This window comes from Brienomyrus brachyistius, unplaced genomic scaffold (assembly GCF_023856365.1).
Source record: "Brienomyrus brachyistius isolate T26 unplaced genomic scaffold, BBRACH_0.4 scaffold32, whole genome shotgun sequence".
Classification (NCBI taxonomy): domain Eukaryota; kingdom Metazoa; phylum Chordata; class Actinopteri; order Osteoglossiformes; family Mormyridae; genus Brienomyrus; species Brienomyrus brachyistius.
Genome location: NW_026042307.1, coordinates 939,790 through 958,471, shown reverse-complemented (window position 1 = coordinate 958,471; position 18,682 = coordinate 939,790). Strand labels below are relative to the sequence as shown.

General features: G+C 47.8%; 1 protein-coding gene across 1 annotated transcript; it reads right to left on the bottom strand.

Annotated features, from left to right (window-relative positions):
* Positions 1-4,321: 4,321 nt before the first annotated feature.
* On the bottom strand, positions 4,322-18,272 carry LOC125721085 (leucine-rich repeat, immunoglobulin-like domain and transmembrane domain-containing protein 3). Its single transcript, XM_048997020.1, has 6 exons — positions 18,241-18,272; positions 17,956-18,027; positions 16,301-16,761; positions 9,754-10,059; positions 7,287-9,494; positions 4,322-4,452 (listed from the first exon to the last, which is right to left on the bottom strand). Exons 1-5 carry the CDS (start codon positions 18,270-18,272, stop codon positions 8,458-8,460), a joined length of 1,908 nt encoding a protein of 635 aa, XP_048852977.1. The 3' UTR covers positions 4,322-4,452; positions 7,287-8,457.
* Between the last annotated feature and the right edge of the window lie 410 nt (positions 18,273-18,682).

Here is an 18,682-nt window from a genome sequence, read left to right as displayed (position 1 = left end):
AGCGGGACAGGCGGGTCAGGATCGGGAATGGGCCTGGAACGGAAAAGGAAGGAGGTTAAGGAATGGACAAAAGGTAAACAGAGAGGGTTCGGTAGTAGGGGAAGACGTAGGACAAGAAAACGCTCAGTATGGCATGTAAACATTGGCTCAATACTTCGCAAGGATGAGGGGTTGTTTGGCTGTTTATATGTTCCTGTTCATCACCCTTAACGCCGTGCACCTGGTGGTGTGGGCGTGACAGTACCCCCCCCCCCCCCCCCGACGGCCGCCACCTGGAGGCCGGGGCCACTTGCGGGGACGCCCCCGCGGACGAGGAGCGGGACGGGCAGGGTGGGCGAGGTGAAAGGCGGCTACGAGCTCCGGGTCGGGAATGGCATTGGAGGGCAGCCAGCTGCGTTCTTCTGCCGTCCCACCTTCCCAGTCGGCGAGATAGTACAGGCGGCCCCTACATCGGCGGGAGTCAAGAAGAGAGCGAATGCGGTCGGAGGGACACTCCTCCGGCATGGACAGGGGGGGTTCCACCACTAGCGGAGCTTCTGGACGCAGGGGACTGTACTTGACCGGCTTCAGGAGAGACATATGGAAGGTGGGGCAGATACGATATACCTTTGGCAGCTGGAGACGGAACGCCACTGGTCCCACCCAACGCAAGATGCGGAAGGGACCGATGAAACGAGCAGTTAGTTTCCGACACCCAGGTATGCGGAGGTTCCTCGTAGAGAGCCACACCAGTTGGCCCACCCGATAGGTGGGTCCAGAGCGACGTCTTCGGTCCGCTTGAGTCTTTCGTGTTTTAGCCTGCTCCTGCAGGGCTCGTTGGACTCGTTTCCACGTCTGGCGGCTCCGATGGTACCAGTCCTCCACTGTAGGGACTGGCCCCTCCGGAGAGTCCCACGGGAACAGCCTGGGTTGGTGCCCTAGGACACACTGGAAGGGTGAGAGGTGAGGAACTGGACTCACCCGAGTGTTGAGGGCGTATTCTGCCCAAACGAGGTGAGTTGCCCATTCGGAGGGGTTGGTCCAGCACATCAGACGTAGGGCTTTGGCCACCTCTTGGTTTGTCCGCTCGGCCAAGCCGTTTGACTGAGGATGGTATGCTGAGGAGAGGCCAAGGGTGATGTTAAGCTTATGACATATTTCTTTAAACACTCGAGAGTTAAACTGGGGTCCCGGGTCACTAACGATGTCCTCGGGGAGCCCGTAGTACCTAAAGAGGTTCTCAATGATGATCTCCGCTAGTTCTGTGGCCGTGGGAAGCTTTGGGAGCGAGACCAGCCGGCACATTTTAGAGAAGCGGTCTACTATGGTTAGGATAGCAGTTTTTCCAGCCGACCGGGGGAGCTCCGTAATAAAGTCCATGGCAATGTGGATCCACGGACGAGCGGGGGTCTGCAAGGGAACCAGTAGACCTGCTGGCGCTTGGGGCGGTGTCTTTGCTTGGGCGCACTCGGGGCAGGACTCCACAAACTCCTGCACCTGCTGTCTCCAACGGGGCCACCAGTATCGGCGTGAGACCAAGTGCTGGGTCGCTGCCACTCCCGGGTGTCCCGTTCCTCGCTGGGAGTGCAGCCAGAGGAGTAGTGCACTGCGATACTCACGAGTGACGAATTGGACCACCGGCGGACAGCCGGGGGGAGGGGTCCTCCCCTCGTTCTCCCGACGGATGTTCTCCTCTAGATCCCAGGTTATAGTGGCCGCGAAACATAAGGTACTCAGGATGGGGTCGGTCCTTTCCGGGCAGGAAGGGGGATCGAACTGACGTGAGAGAGCGTCTGCTTTGACGTTTCGGCTCCCTGGTAGATACTGGACCTGAAACGAAAACCGTGAAAACCACTGTGCCCAACGGGATTGACGAGCTGAGAGGCGTTTAGCTGACTGGAGGTACTCCAGATTATGATGATCTGCGAGCACTAAGAAGGGATGGCGTGCTCCCTCCAGCCAGTGCCTCCATTCCTCTAGGGCTAGACGGATGGCCAGTAACTCCCTCTCCCCCACGGGGTAGTTGTGTTCTGCTGCGGTCAGCTTCTTAGAGAAGTAGGCGCAAGGGTGCCGTTTCCCTGTCTGGGGGTCCTTTTGTATTAGGACTGCCCCTACCCCAGCTTCGGAAGCATCCACTTCTACCTCAAAAGGGAGGTCGGGTTGAGGATGGGCGAGAACAGGAGCTGAACAGAATGCCTCTTTTAGCCTCACGAAGGCGGCCTCTGCCTCCGGCGACCAGGACAGCCGTGCAGGGGGACCCTGGGTTAGGGCCGTTAGTGGAGCTGCTACTTGGCTGAAGTTGCGTATAAAGCGACGATAGAAATTCGCAAACCCCAAGAACCGCTGTAGTTTTTTGAGAGTACGAGGTCTTAACCAGTCGCGGATAGCAGCTACCTTCCGCTCTTCCATGGCTATGGTCCCCTGGCCTATGATGTAGCCTAAGAACTGGACCCGGGGTTGGTGAAATTCACATTTCTCCCCCTTGGCGAACAGGTGGTGCTCCCTTAGTCGCTGCACCACCTGGCGGACATGCTGGATGTGGGATTCCTTATCTGGAGAGTAGATCAGGATATCATCAACATAGACAACTAAAAAACGATGAATGAGGTCCCTAAACACCTGATTCATAAAAGCCTGGAAAATAGAGGGGCTATTAGCTAGCCGATAGGGCATCACGCAGTACTCATATTGCCCCTTACTAGTAACGAAGGAGGTCTTCCACTCGTCCCCCCTCTTAATCCGAATCAGATTATAAGCACTTCGAAGGTCGAGCTTAGTAAAGATCCTAGCCTCTCGCAGCTGTTCGAGGGAGGAAGGGATCAAGGGTAGAGGCTCTCTCCTCTTTACAGTGATGGCGTTCAGGCCCCTGTAATCAATACACGGCCGGAGTCCCCCATCCTTTTTTTTATAAAGAAAAACCCGGACGTCATTGGAGAGGTGGATGGCTGGATGATCCCCTGCTTGAGCCCCTCCTGGATGTAATAGTCCAATGATTGCTCCTCCTGTAGGGAGATGGGGTATAATCATCCCTTGGTAGGTGTTGCCCCCTCCAGGATCTCGATGGCACAATCACAGTCTCTGTGTGGAGGAAGCGTGAAGGCCCGCGCCTTGCTGAACACATCCCCGTAATCCTGATACTCTTCCGGAATTTGACTAGGATCCTCCGGTTCGGGGCTCTCCACACTGGAGGTCCGACAAGGCACCGTCATGCAGGAGGACATACATGTGGGGGACCATGAGGTAAGCTCCCCTGTTCTCCAATCTAGCGTGGGATTATGGCGCACCAACCAAGGGTACCCCAGAATTAGGGGGTCCTTAGCTTGAGGGAGGACATACACAGCAATCTCCTCTGTGTGCAGAGCTCCAACGCGCAGTGTGAAAGGATACGTGCAGAAATGAACTGTTCCCTCTTTAATCCTTTCTCCCGTCACTACCAGGACTGAGATCGGTCTGGCTAGCTTTCGCAGCGGCAACCCGAGCTGCCGAGCGAGGGCCCGATCTATAAAACTCCCCGCCGCCCTGCTGTCCACCAGTGCTTGGATAGAGATCCCTCTCCCCTGAGACCCCATAATTACCGGAACCGTGAGCTGTCGCCGGGCGGATTGAACAATCGGCGGTTCACCTACCGGTGGAGTCTCCTCCTCTCGGTGCGGACGGACGGGGCAGAGCCGGATGGTGTGTCCAGCATTGCCGCAATAGAGGCAGAGCCCTCCCTGGGTCCTCCTTCGGCGTTCGGTTGCGGAAAGAGGGGATCTTCCGAGTTGCATAGGCTCCGTCGGCTCGGGGCTCTGACTCGGGGGCATTCGGCGAGCTTCCGCATAATGTCGATCCCTGACGGTGTTGTCCAATCGGACTGCTAGCCGGACGAACTCGTCAAAAGAGAGAGCTTCCCCTCGCAAGGCGAGCTCATCTTGCAAGTCCTGGTTTAACCCCCGGCGGAATATTGTCAGGAACGTATCGTCCGTCCAGGCGAGCCCCGCGGCGATGGTGCGGAATTCCAGAAAGTAATCTGCCGCGGAGCGATTTCCCTGACGGCAGTCGAGGAGGCGATCGCCTGGCCGACGCCCCACTGCCGGGTGATCAAACACTTCCACCAGCGCCCGGTGAAAGTCCCGGGTGGATTCGATAATGGGGCTTTGGTTGGCCCACAGCGCGGTCGCCCACTCCCGTGCGCGCCCAGTTAGAAGGGAGATGACGAATCGAACTTCGGCCGATTGGGTGTGAAACATCTCTGGATGCTCCTCCACGTAGATGCCACACTGCATCAAAAACCCCCTGCACTGGTCAGGGTTTCCGTCGTACCGTTCCGGTACAGCAATAGGAGCGACGGCCGCCGAGCGGGGTGGAGATACCGGCAGGGGAGTTTGAACAGCCTGGGCCGCGAGGAGCTGTTCCACGTTGGACAGGCGCTCCTCCAGAGCAGCGCGGCTCGCTGTATCCATTTCTGCCAGGCGAAGTATTCTGTCAGGCGGCCTAGGACAGAAAGACAAGGGTCCAGGGTTGCAAACCAGCATCTGGTTTATTTGCTCTGAAGAAGCACAAGTACTGGAAGGGACGTTCAAGAAGCGAAGTCGGTGGACGGGCGAGAAGGTCAGTAGCCGGGTGGTCAGTCCTACACAGAAGCACGAGACGGGACCACACAGGGGAGTGGGGACGAAACGTGCCGGGCTCAGCGGGACAGGCGGGTCAGGATCGGGAATGGGCCTGGAACGGAAAAGGAAGGAGGTTAAGGAATGGACAAAAGGTAAACAGAGAGGGTTCGGTAGTAGGGGAAGACGTAGGACAAGAAAACGCTCAGTATGGCATGTAAACATTGGCTCAATACTTCGCAAGGATGAGGGGTTGTTTGGCTGTTTATATGTTCCTGTTCATCACCCTTAACGCCGTGCACCTGGTGGTGTGGGCGTGACAATTATCTTTCAATGTCGGCTGGAATATATTAAAAATATTTATGGACACAAACTTGAATATACCACACGCTGAGTAATGACAGAAAAAAATACACAGCTAACGTGATTACCTTATCATAAACAAAACTAGGGGCAGAACGTTATTATGAGTTGTGACTTTACCCTCCTCTCCTAAGGTAAATCACGGTGCCATCAGAGCATTCAGCGTATTGTGTGGCTTGGGAATCTGCTGGTGATTAGAAGGTCGTTGTTAGAGAAATATGTACTTTTTTTATTGTCATTTTGCTAGACGCTTGGAAACAACACCCTGCAGCAGCTTGATCTTAATTTAGCAATAACACTGCTTAAGAACTGTCGCTTGAATATTTCCACCCCATATAGGGTGATAAACAATGTTCAATGTCCGTTGCATATCCTGTTTGTGTACCTCAATAAAAGATGCTGCGAGGGGAGTTCCTCTTTCGAAGTTGGCTGAGGTCGACTGAGAGGCTGACACCTCGAGGTCAGGACCGGACTTCCCTTGCAGCAAGTAAAAGATCATCACAGCTGTGCATGTTGTTCTGTGTTCAGAGACTGGTTTGTTTCCAGCGTATCTTTAGAAGAAGATAACTCTGACATCTTGGTCCTTCGAGCCGGATTTATTAAAGCAGCTGCTCCGAGCGGTTAAACTCCCTAGACAAATTGCAGTCTGCAAATGTGCCGCCCACACTACCGGAAAGGATCCAGTTTCATTAGGAAATGCTTTCACTGATCAGACAGCAAAGGAGGTTGCAAAGGGTCAGCATGATGCACACGTCTTCCTCTCAGAAGAGGAAAAAATGCCAATCTCCAGAGAGATTCTGATAGACAGGCAGACAAGTGCCACAGACACGGAAAAGAAAAGGTGGCTCCAACAAGGTGCCCAGTTAAGTGAGAACCTGTACGTCATTCGAAACAAACCAATCCTCCCGAAAAACTTATACAAATTAGCCACGATATTGAGCCATGGGCTTTGTCATGTCTCAACAGGAGGGATGGTCGCAATAATAGAAAAGCATTTCTATGCACCAAATTTCAATATTTAAAAAAAAATTTTTTGTACTTAAGTCAAAAGGAAACGTCAGACCTAAACGATGATTCTTTCCTCAGGCAGAATACCCGTTTCAGGTACTACACATGGATTTCATCGAATTGTCGAACTGCCAAGGCTATAAGTATTGCCTTGCGTTAATCTGTCCATTCTCAAAATGGGTAGAAATCATACCCTCCAGGAAAGCCGACGTACTCGTAATGGCAAAGGCCACAAGCAAAAACATTATCCCTGAGCACGGGACTCCAGAAGTGATATATAGTGACAAGGGACCTTACGAAGTACTGCTGACCACTCCAACCGCCATCAAGATAGCTGAATGACCTACGTGGATACACCAATCCCACTGTAAGAAGGTAGTACATTTCCAGGCCACCGACGAGAAGTGGTGGAAGTCCGGTAACAAAGGGTGGAGAGGTCAATAGGACGCTCTGGTCTCAACCCGGTGAAGAAATCATCTGAACCACGTTCATTAATATGGCCTGGAAAGGGTTGCTCTTCCTGAGACTTCTCTCCCGTTGGGGAGTGAGTAACGCTCAGCAGAAAGTGGGAAACCACTCACATTACCCACATGGGGATTCCACAAATTAATGTTGGCAGATTGGTATTGGTTATGCGGTCAAAAGGCATTTCTGTCCCTACCAGAAAATTGGGGAGGACTTTGTGCTCTTGTGAAACTGTCTGATCATGTGTTTTTTATGACCAGCATTCACCATCATCCTAGTAGGCACACCCGACGAAAGCGAGATGTTGTGCCTAAGACGCAATTCAACTGGCTGGGGCTGACTGTGGACACAGGAGTGCCCCTAAAATGGCGTATCTGGACCTCAGTAAAGCCATTGCAAAGGAGCAACAACAGATAGGGAATATGGTGTTGCAGAAGCACCTAGTGCTAGATCTCCTCACTACATCCCAAGGAGGAGTGTGCAAACTCATAGGCGACACCTGCTGCACCTACATTCCAGACGAATATAAGGATGGAGGAAAAATTCACGACGCCCTTCAACAACTTAATGACTTACAAGCATATGTTAAGAAACATACGGAAGGAACTTCACTCACCGGTTGGGACTTGTAGGCTTGGTTTCCTTCCGGAACATGGTGGCAATTGCTGTTTAAAATTCTGATGCCTATAATTGCTATTTTGTTATTAACCTGTTGCTTCTTTCCTTGAGTCATACCATGTATTCGGATGCTGATTCAGAAAACCATTGCCAACACATTTCTATCATATACATTGTTGACTCAGATAGATCCTGATCATCAAACTCTTACTTCTGTCTAGATGAAGGATGTACTGAAACTGTTAAACGCAGATGATACATTACCTGAAGGTTAAGACATGGAGTGAAGAAGATGACAAACCGGAGGGAAATGTTAGAGAAATATGTACTTTTTTATTGTCATTTTGCTAGACACTTGGAAACAACACCCTACAGCAGCTTGATCTTAATTTAGCAATAACACTGCTTAAGAACTGTCGCTTGAATATTTCCACCCCATACAGGGTGATAAACAATGTTCAATGTCCGTTGCATATCCTGTTTGTGTACCTCAATAAAAGACACTGCGAGGGGAGTTCCTCTTTCGAAGTTGGCTGAGTTCGACTGAGAGGCTGACACCTCGAGGTCAGGACCGGGCTTCCCTTGCAGCAAGGAAAAGATCATCACAGCTGTGCGTGTTGTTCTGTGTTCAGAGACTGGTTTGTTTCCAGCGTATCTTTAGAAGAAGATAACCCTAACAGTCGTGGGTTCAGATCCTGTTCAGTGTCACTTTGGGCTACTGAGCAAGGTCAGTTGCTCCCAGGACAAGCCGACCCTGATTTTTTCAATTGTATGTTACTGTTGCTGAGTAAAAATGACTATACTATGCAATCTTTCACAGTGACAGTCAGCTGACTACAGAAGAAAGAAATACGGAGAAGTTACAGACTCTGCACCTCTGGAGCCGTGTGCAAATTCTGCTGCCGTCTCATTTACTGCATGACCAGGTGTAGCAGCTTTTAATGTCTCAGTTATTCCACTAACACTGGAAAGGTCTAACGTTAAAAGCTGTTAAATCAGATTTCGGACAGGTTTCAAACAAGATAAGGTGGCTAACACTGTATTTAACATATTTATAATTTTTACAGCTATATTTACAATGTGCCCTTTCAGATTTACCCTTTGATTTAAAATAACACAATAAAAATAAGCCATCCATCACAAGTGTGCCCCTGAGAGGTAAAGTGGGCTATCCCACAAAAACAAAGTTTTGAGAAAATGAGCTGCAAAGTTGAAATTTTTTCAAAAAATCAGTGTCTATACCCTACAATTGATATACATCTTTGGTATATTTAAAAGATACATAAACCCTCAATAATTAATATTGGACACTAAACTCATTTTTGACTGACGCGTGATAGCCCACTTACTTCTCAAGGGCACAATTATGGCAACAGTTGAATGTCTCGGTGGTAGTAGCTCCATCTTTGCTGCGGTCTTGGCTGGCATCCTCTTGCTAACATGGGTACTCAGCTCTAGAAAAGTCACTCCTGAATGTGAGCATTGAGTCAGTGCTGGACTGGGAGCACAGCAGCATCCTCTCGGACTCCTGCGTCTGCTGTCGGGTCCACAGCTCGCCCACCTGACTTCCAAGCGTCCTCTGTTTTAATGACACCGTCTCGAAATTCACGTAGGTATCTTTGGAGAGATCCTCGTCATCAGATCCCGCACTACTGCCGCAGAAGGAAGACAGGCAGCGGTGGAGAAGGAGGCCGGACAGAGACAGTGCTACAGCACAGGCGACGGCACCGGCCACGGCAAACATCCAGCCCAGGCTCACGCCCACGTTGGCGGCCCTGGTGGAGAAACTGATGCATGGGCTTTTCTGTGGCTGTCCATTGGTGACGAGGCACACTGTGTACTTCATCTGTGGCTTGAGGCCCATCAGTACCAGCTTGCCTTTCCCAACCTCAGTCTTAACCATCTGTTTCTCCTTGTCCTCATATGAAGAATATACTACAGAAACCAGAGCGCCATCCTGAGCTCCATCTGTGCTCCAAAGCAGCGTCACACTGTTGGCTGTCTCTTCTACCGCCCGGATGTTTTTGACAGCATAACTTCGGCTTGTGGAGAAGGTGGCACTGGATGCCTTCTTGTTCTTGCCACTCTGTGATGGCTTCCTGAAAGCTCCTCTTTCCTGCACCTTGCCCACCACCTCGCTCTCTAAGAGACCCTCCTGCTGGCTTCTGATGCTTGGGGCTGTCCTGTCACTAGGACCAGGTGATAGGGTGAAGCCAACCCCAGTGGGTCTGGTTGCCGTAGACTTGGGGTCTGTCACCGGGATGGAGAATGTCCAAGTTTCGTCATGTGAAGCCGGCTTTGCTTTGGGGATGTTAGTGGAGATTACACCAGCTACAGTCAGGGTGATCGAGGCCTCAGATGACCCCACCACGTTCTTAGCCTTACAGCGGTATTCACCTGCATCCTTGTACAAAACCGCATTCAGGCTAATTATGGACCATCGTATTCCATTGCCTGGAGACTCCTGGACAACTGTTTCAGAGAAGACAATCAGAGGAAAATCTGCAGATTACAGTCTTGCACACTACATTCTGATTTCAGAATATTGCTGTAACAAAGAAGGACATACATATAGATAAATACATATATATATATATACATACTATATGGTGTTTTTTTTGGGGGGGGGGGATTATCCCCAGAGAATCAGTTTAATTTTTAGGGATTGAGAGCCAGTGGGAGGCACAATGATGGCATATGCCTGGGTTTCAGGTTTCTGGGGTAATTTTACCTGTTGTGTTGATGGGCAGCCCATCTGCACGCAACCAGGAGAGGCTGGGGGTGGGGTAGCCGGTGGCATCACAACGCAGCAGCACATTGCTGCCCAGCAGCGAGATGAGCTGTGCCCTGGAGGTCACCACTGCAGGCTTCAAGCAACGGGATAGTGCCACTAGCTGGAATGCCACCCCGGCCAGATTCTCCGGCCCGCTGCAGACCAGGTATGTGTCCATCAGCACCAGCTGAATATTTGGCACCCTAGCCAGCTCCAGGAGCTTGGAGATACGGCAGTCACAGAACCACGGGTTATCTTGCAGGCCTGGAGTTGGGGAAAAGGTACAAATGAGTCTGAAGTATCACCCCACAATTGAAAAACCAAGATTAAACTATTAATCTAGGAAGGTACATGAATCTGCTGGCTAATGCTTATTTATATCTACTACATCAGTCCTGGGTATGACATAAAACTGCATATGGCCCTGCAAGCGTTCCTCCAACTTGCAGGGAAGCAATTTTTGGGGGTTAGTGGCGGGATTGGCTCTCCAGCCACCATAAAACACAACAGCTCAGTCTAAAGAGGCATGATACCCTTCTGCTCTCCAGAGGAGTAGCTCTGCTGCAGCTGCCCACAGGAAGGCTTCACACATCTTGAAGGGGATGGGGGAAAGCCGTCGGGACCCTCATCCGTGGAAGAGTCAAAACCGTCGGAGAGCTAATAGGGTCAGGTCTGTTGGGAATCAGGGCTGGTGTGGTGCTGAGGCATTGCCTGCTGGGTCTCAATTTGAGACGACCCATCTGGGTAGACACGTGGAATGTCTTCGCTCTGCCAAGATGTTCATCTTCCTCTGCTGTGGGTGGGGGGGTGGGGGCTTTGTAAACTCTACATTTCAGTGGTGGCACTCTCTGAGGTACGCGGACTGGGGAATAGCCAGACCTCTGTAGGTGGGTGCACCTACTTTTGGTCTGGTTGCTCTCAGGGAGTAGCTGTTGCTGTGGCAGATGTTGGTATCCGGTATCACTCCTTTCAACGAACCTATCATGAGACTCAATCTAAGGCACTCCTTGGGTGTCCTTATTGTCTCAGTGCATGCTCCGACCATGGCGAGTAATGTCTCGTTGAGGGAGACATTTTACTCACAACTTCGCTCAGTAGTTGTTGGGTGCCCACGAGGTGACACTCCTCTGGTCATTGGTGACTGCAATGCAACCGCAGGCATTGACAGAGCTGGCTATGAAGATTGTGTCAGTCTGGAGACCGGGGTGAGAGTGGCTCCATTTTCCATAACTTTGTGAAAAGTTTGCTGGATCCTAGTTCCAACGTCCTGAGTCGCATTGTTGGACTTGATACTCTAATGCTGGTGGTGTAGTGAAGGATATCGATCAAATCCACGTGGGCAGACACTGGAGGCTCCTTCAGAACTGCAGGGTCTACAGAAGTGCCCAGTTTGTGAATTCAGACCACAGACTTGTTGTTGCTACTCTGAAGATTCAGCTTAGATCCAGTAGGCTACCACCTACTAGGAGAATGAGGCAGGGCTTGGATAGACTCCAAGATCAAGCTGTTTCTGATGAGTTTGCATGCAGCTTGTGTGAGGAACTTACAGACGTGGTTACGACTGCCAACAGTACAATAAGATTTCGTTTGGAGCGCCAGTATATACATAAAATTTACAATAAAATCCAAATAAAATATGTACACACACACACACACACACACACACACATATATACACACATTCACCGTGAATAGGTGCTGGTAAATTAGTGCAATATAATCATACTCATGAATGGTTATGATATTGTATAAAGTGCAGTGCATGAGCAATTTCACAGAGGTAGAATTAGAGCTTTACAGCAGGTTTAAGTTCACAAACATTCAGAATGTCATAGATGAGTGCTTTGAATTTAGAAGTGTGATAGCTGTATGGTATAAGCTGTTCCTCAGCCGGGTTGTGCGTGCGTACAGGGTTCTGTACCGTCTACCAGATGGCAGGGGTGTAAAGAGTGTGTCCAGCGTGGGTTGGGTCCTTGATTATCTTCTCAGCTCTGCAGCTGCACCGGGTGTGATGGAGTTCTTCCAGTGATGGAAGCTGGGTGCCAGTGATCCGCTGGGCTGACTTGATCATGTGATGCAGGGTCTTCCTGTTCTCCAAGGTGCAACCAGAGTACCACGTAGTGCAGTATGTGATCACTGACTCTATGGTGCACCTGTAGAAGTTAACCAAGAGCTGCTGTGGAAGATGTGCTTTCTTCAGGCTCTGCAGCAAATGGAGCCTCTGAAGTCCATCCAAACCGCTTATCCTACTGGGTCGCGGGGGGTCTGGAACCTATCCCGGAAGCAATGGGCATGAGGCAGGGAACAATCCAGGATGGGGGGCCAGCCCATGGCAGGGCACTTGATTTCCTTGATTTTTGATCCTTGACAAAGAATCATGAAGGTCCAAGTCTTTAAAGTCCTGGTGCTCCCTGTCTTGCTGTTTGGCTGTGAGACATGGACGCTATCCAGTGAGCTGAGATGAAGACTGAACTCCATCGGTACTGTCTCTTTGGAGAATCCTTGGGTACTGCTGGTTTGAATTTGTGTCAAACAAGCAGTTGCTAGAGGAGTCCCGAATGAGACATATTACATGCATTGTGAGGAAGCGTCAGTTACGGCACTATGGTCATGTGGCGTGTTTCCTTAAGGGTGATCCGGCTCGCAGGATCCTCGTTGCTGAGGAGCCAAGGGGCTGGACCAGGCCAAGGGGACGCCCATGTAACACCTGGCTGCAGCAGATGTATGGCCATTTCTGGAGGGTGGGACTGGACCGTGTGTCTGTCTGGGGGGTAGCCAGCCTTGATCCCGAAGAGTTTCACCATGTGGTGGGTGCATCAGCGCATACTCCCCAACCTGACCTGATCTGATTGGCCTACATTTGATTTTGCTAATACAAACCATTTACACATAATTATAGTAGAACCTTTTCTGTAACCCACTCATCAGACACATACTATTTATTTGCCAGCAAACCCCACAAGTCTATGGACCACATGCTGTTTACGGTGTAAAGTTTGTTTTTTGATTTTAGCTAACTGGTTATAAAGGATCTATTATATTTTTAGTTCAAGATGAAGTCACTAAGCTGAGATCAACTGATACAAATTAACAAAGTGAGATATACAGTACAGACAGCGTTGAGATGTTATGCAGGCTGAAATTGCTTAATTTCATATCAGTCTGTTACTGTTGTAGCAGTTGCAGCAGCCTCTGGATATGCAGGCATTAGGTGTTAATTCTTTCATTACTGTAATTGTGTTAGCTAGTGTACTTGTAAATGGGCATTCACTGGAAGCTCAGCATAAGCCAGAAGTTCTCATTCTTGTTCCTGGTGTCCCCCCTGCCAGAAGGTTTTCATTCTAGCTCACACTGATTTCAACTGGATTATTAGCTTATTAAGGACCACCTGAACCTGACTAAGGTGGAGCTGGAATGAAAACATTCTGGCAGGGGGGACATCAGGAACAGGAATGAGAACTTCTAGCCTAGCAACAGATATGCCTCACTGACTGATCGACAGGACGTATTCAGTAATGTGATATTTACTAATGGTGTACGATACTACAGGTTTTGGTATCAATGTGATACCAAGTAAATACAGGGCAAGTATCGCCGATATGATACCGATATCGATAATTTTTAATAATTAAGGTAGATGCATCATCAAATTGCTAAAGCTGAATTAATTTTCATTACCTAGGACCCAGGATTGAGCCTCTGCCTGGGTCACATGTGTGTGGAGTTTGCGTGTTCTCCCCATGTCATCATGGGGTTTCCTCCAAGTACTCCGGTTTCCCCCCACAGTCCAAAAACATGTTGAGGCTAATTGGACTTGCTAGGTTGCCCATAGGTTGCGGGGCGTCTGGAGCCTATCCCGGAAGCAATGGGCATGAGGCAGGGAACAACCCAGGATGGGGGGCCAGCCCATCACAGGGCACACTCACACACCATTCACTCTCACATGCACACCTATGGGCGATTTAGCAACTCCAATTAGCCTCAGCATGTTTTTGGACTGTGGGGGGAAACCGGAGTACCTGGAGGAAACCCCATGACGACATGGGGAGAACATGAAAACTCCACACACATGTAACCCAGGCGGAGACTCGAACCCGGGTCCCAGAGGTGTGAGGCAACAGTGCTAACCCCCCCATTACTATTTACCAAACTTCTACATCACTTTGGACAAAAGCGACTGTTAAATAAAAGTAAATGTAGTGCTGTATCATGATTCTTGCAAAACCTTTGAAATGTGTGTTATAGACATAATTGTAGCTGGTTACGATAAAATATCACCATATTGCTCATTATTACATAAATTCACATATTCTTTTGAAGTCTGGTAGATTTTGTCCTTATTAGAATTCCTTGATCAGCTTCTGACAGTCATTACCCCTGGACAAGAAATGTGGAGCTGAAAAAGATTATGTGGATCAAAGATTCCCAGGTGACCAGCTGGTGTCCCTATATTTGGACACTAATCCACTTTGGAGTGTAAGGAAAACCAAGGCGGGTGATCCAGGTTTCATGTGATGAGGTACTATTGGCATACAACCATCGCCTCTGTCTGTGCCAATGAGATGGTACACAAGGCAAACAAAGGCTGTCAGATAAGCCCAACTGGACGCCTCAGGTCCTTGTAACTATAATTAAATGTATTATGTGAACAGCTGCCATAACTTACAAAGAATAACCTTCAATTTGTTCATGCTAATTGAAACAATCCTGCTACTTCAAAAGCAAATCCTCACACTAGGCAACTTTCTGTGTACCTAATTATGTTAAGATGGACACTAATGTTCTTGTGTAAAGTCGCTGTTGGACAGCATAGGGAAAACAAGGTTATATACTGTGCTCATGTTTCCTAAACAAATTAAAGTCAACTGCAAAATTAGGGCAATTATCGAACAAATAAGAAACAGCATATGTTAATATGAAAACTGTTGTAGTTATACCTTCCGATGTTAAGTGAAGCATCAAACTAACTGACCCAGATTACCAACACAGCCGCCCATCTCTGTGTCTCTCAGCAAAGGTGTGAGTTACCGAGTGATTCCCACAGTGCTGCTGCCCTGGAAATACTGTGAGTATGAAGAACTCATGAACCTCCTCAGAACCCCCTTTTAGACATTTGTTTTCTAGGCTTTCAGACTATGGGAATCTACTTATTTACTCAAGCCAGTGCTTTCAGAAATGTATCTTTATGATCTACTGCCCTGCATAAGATCAGGGGGTGGGGGTGGATATCTTGGCATGAGGTCAGGTGATGATTGTACCTTGTTATAATCCTGCAACATTGACTCCTGTTTTTTCTCTCCCTGAGAATATGGCCAGACCCTGAGGCTAGACTCAGATGCACATAAAGCGCCAGGCCTGCTGGTTTCTCCTTATTGTAAAACAGAGCAAATGGTGATTCTCCATTATTCCCTGTAAGGAAAGTGTTTTTTTGCTTTGCCCCAACTTGCTCCCAATGACACATATATAGGCAAGAATAAAAGGTAACGCTTTACATTAACTGCACCTTCATAATGCTTTTATATTGCATTCATAAAACATTCAGTACACCTTCATAATATATTCATTGGGTATTCATAAAACATTCATAAACATCATGTATGTATGTATGATACCTTAACATCCTAACAGCCCTTAACAGATGTAATATATGTTAATAACAAACATTAAATAATAATACAAATATTATAATTGTATAATCATGTAATGTTTGTTAAGGGATGTTAGGGTGTACAGTACTTGAATGCTACTTATGAATGTTCTATGAGTGGATTATGAAGGTGCACTTCATAAGGTGCAGTTGCACACACCAGTGCAAGGACTGTCCCACACTGTGTACTTTATAACTGCACTGTTTGTTCATTGCTTAAAACTGTACAGACGCTACTCTACTTACGAATGTGTTATGTTACGAACGGCCGTTCATAACTTGAAATGTTCGTAAGTCATTATTCAATATCATTATAAGGGTATATGCAAGTACAAAGAACTAGGATGCCGGGAGTACGCACGCTACGCTGCTACGTGGCGGGAGTAGCGGCCAGAAGTCGTACTGGGCGAAACTGGCACGCAGAAAAAAGAAATTGGTGTTGTGGACAGGAAACGGGAGCCCAAGGAACACAGTTTGGACTTACAGTCCTCTTCGTTCGTAAGTATGCATGTATGTATGTATGTATCTATCCATCTATCTATCTATCTATCTATCTATCTATCTATCTATCTATCTATCTATCTATCTATCTATCTATCTATCTATCTATCTATCTATCTATCTATCTATCTATCTATCTATCTATCTATCTGTCATCTTGTATGTTTACCTTATGTTCCATGAAAGTCATTTTTAAGGTCTCAGATAAACACTGTTTAATTTCACTGTACACCTGCATATTTTGCAATGACACTAAAGTTTGGCTTCATTTGAAATGATCAACCTTAATTAAGTTTGTAGGTTAGTATACATGCTAATTTCTGGAGGGCAAAGATCAGTCATGGATGTCATAGTTACCCAGCAGCACTTTCTGAGAGGGATCCCCAATCACTTTGGAGAAGGGAGGCCAGATGTCCATAAGATCAGAAGGCAGCGTGGTCAGCTTGTTGCTGGAGAGGTCCAGGTAGGTGACGTTCCTCAGGAAGTGAGCAGCCTCGCTGGACACGCTCGCCAGTCGGTTGTTGCGCAGGCTGAGCACATGCAGGTGGGGCGTGGCCCGCAGCGCCTCCCAGGGGAAGGCCGTCAGCAGGTTCCCGTCCAGTCTCAGGTCCCGCAGCACGGTCAAGCCGGCAAGAGCTTCCGTATCCATGGCGACCACCTCACTGTAGCTCACCCACAGGTACAGTAAGCTGGGCAAGGAGGAGAAAGGTCGACTTGGCAACCGCCGCAGGCCTGTCTTCTCCACCCGTAGCTTGACAGTGTCCCCCGGGATGCTGGTTGGGATCTCTGACATGTCCGGGTTATTGCACAGCACAGTTCTATGGGAAAATAGAGGAAAGACGCTCAAAGGATAAAACGTCCATTCAACCATCTTCCGTAACTGCTTATCCAGAAAAGGTCTGCAGTGAGCTGAGAATGTATATCCCCAGAAACACAGGACACAAGGCAAGGGACATGCTGGACAAGGAGCCAGTGCATCACAGGACACACACAAACACACACTCATAATTGAATGCTTTTGAACCACACACACTGCCCCCACACAAAACCCCTGTCAGGAATGAAACCCTCACCCTGGGGGTGTGCGTCTACAGTGCTGCCCACAAGGCCATTACAGTCATTACGCCTCTTTCATCCCATCCTTCTTTTTACCACGTCTTCAGGTGTCTTGAGAGAGAATAATAATGTTAACCGCAGGCTGCTCATGTCAATGACGCAGCTTTATGTGGATGCCGGGTTTTATGTGGATTCTGGATGTCAGCCAGAAGCTCCCGCATGGTGAATGTCAGCCTATAGTCTGTCAAAGGAGACGCTCAGCTAAATGCCACAGTTATCTAAAAATACATGCTGTCATGCAGTCTCATTATTGCTATTCATCTTTCATATAATTAAACATGAAATTGTAGAAGGTTGCAGTGGTATAAACAAGCAGTGATCCAGCAACGATGGCCACGGAGCTACAGCACACTAGCATGCATGTCTCAGCTGGGCTGTAAGTTAAAGGCTGATAAGTCAAAGACTGTTCAAAGTTCATGATGGCCTGCCATTGACCATTAGCACATTAAGCTGACATTTTGTTACAAATATAAATGACCTATACATCATTCGTAACATTTTGTTACAAATATAAATGACCTATACGTCATTTGTAACATTTTGTTACAAATATAAATGACATGCATAATTTGTAACATTTTGTGACCTATACGTCATTTGTATCACTGCCACTATGCTCAGCATAATGATGCCAAATTTACCTTCATTATCAAATTCAAATATTTCAAAACATCTAGCTGTTTGAAAAGCATCATCTTAAATAAATAATACCTTTTAAGATAAAAGCATATCGTAGGACTACAGTACTATTCTCTAAATTTTCATTTCTCAAATCAAGTGCGCAGAGTAACACTTCAATGTTTGATATAGACGGTAATAATAATATTTGTAATTTTGTATGACTAGCTGATTAAATTGTTTATATCTAGGCTAAATACAGTATAACGGTAAAATACCTGATGCCAGTACTGTCACTGCCTCCGTGGAAAATACAGGTGCACAGAGAAGGACATAAGGAGCAGCCAGTGCTGAAAGAGCAAAGAAAAGCAGACAGTGTGACGATGTGAAACATGGCTAAAAAAAGAAAGGAAATGAACACTCCAGCGTCTTGGGTGGGATTCGTTTAAAACAAGAATGCACAGATTCTTTTGAAGTTCACACGAATGATCTGCCGTACGGTCGGGGTAGATTAGCCCGGATTATGTGCTTTTACTGCCTGTCACGGATAACCAGGACTTAACCTCACACTGCATGGCAAGTTGGCATCAGACATGCTGATGATGGGTTAGATGTTTGGCTTTTCATGTTGTTATATTTAAAATGGAGCTTCAAGAAGATCTCCGTGGAAATATTCCAGAATGGCTGGGAATGTAAACCGATTGTAGGCCGGTGATGTAAGTCAATTGTTAACATTTATGGCTGTAAAAAGAGATTTTCTTTTAGGGGTGACCTAAAAATAAAAAAGTTATGACATTAATGCACATTACAATACACACGATTAGTAGGCATACCTGTTAAGGGCCTTTTACCCTCAGAAGGAATAAGGTGAATGTGAGTGAGGGTTGGGCTATGAGATTATAGTGGCAAATAAAGTCGACGTAAAGAATGTTTATTTATTTAGGTGAAAACAAACTGATCCTTATCTCATCAATATGACATCTGAAATATATGATTAAGGTTACA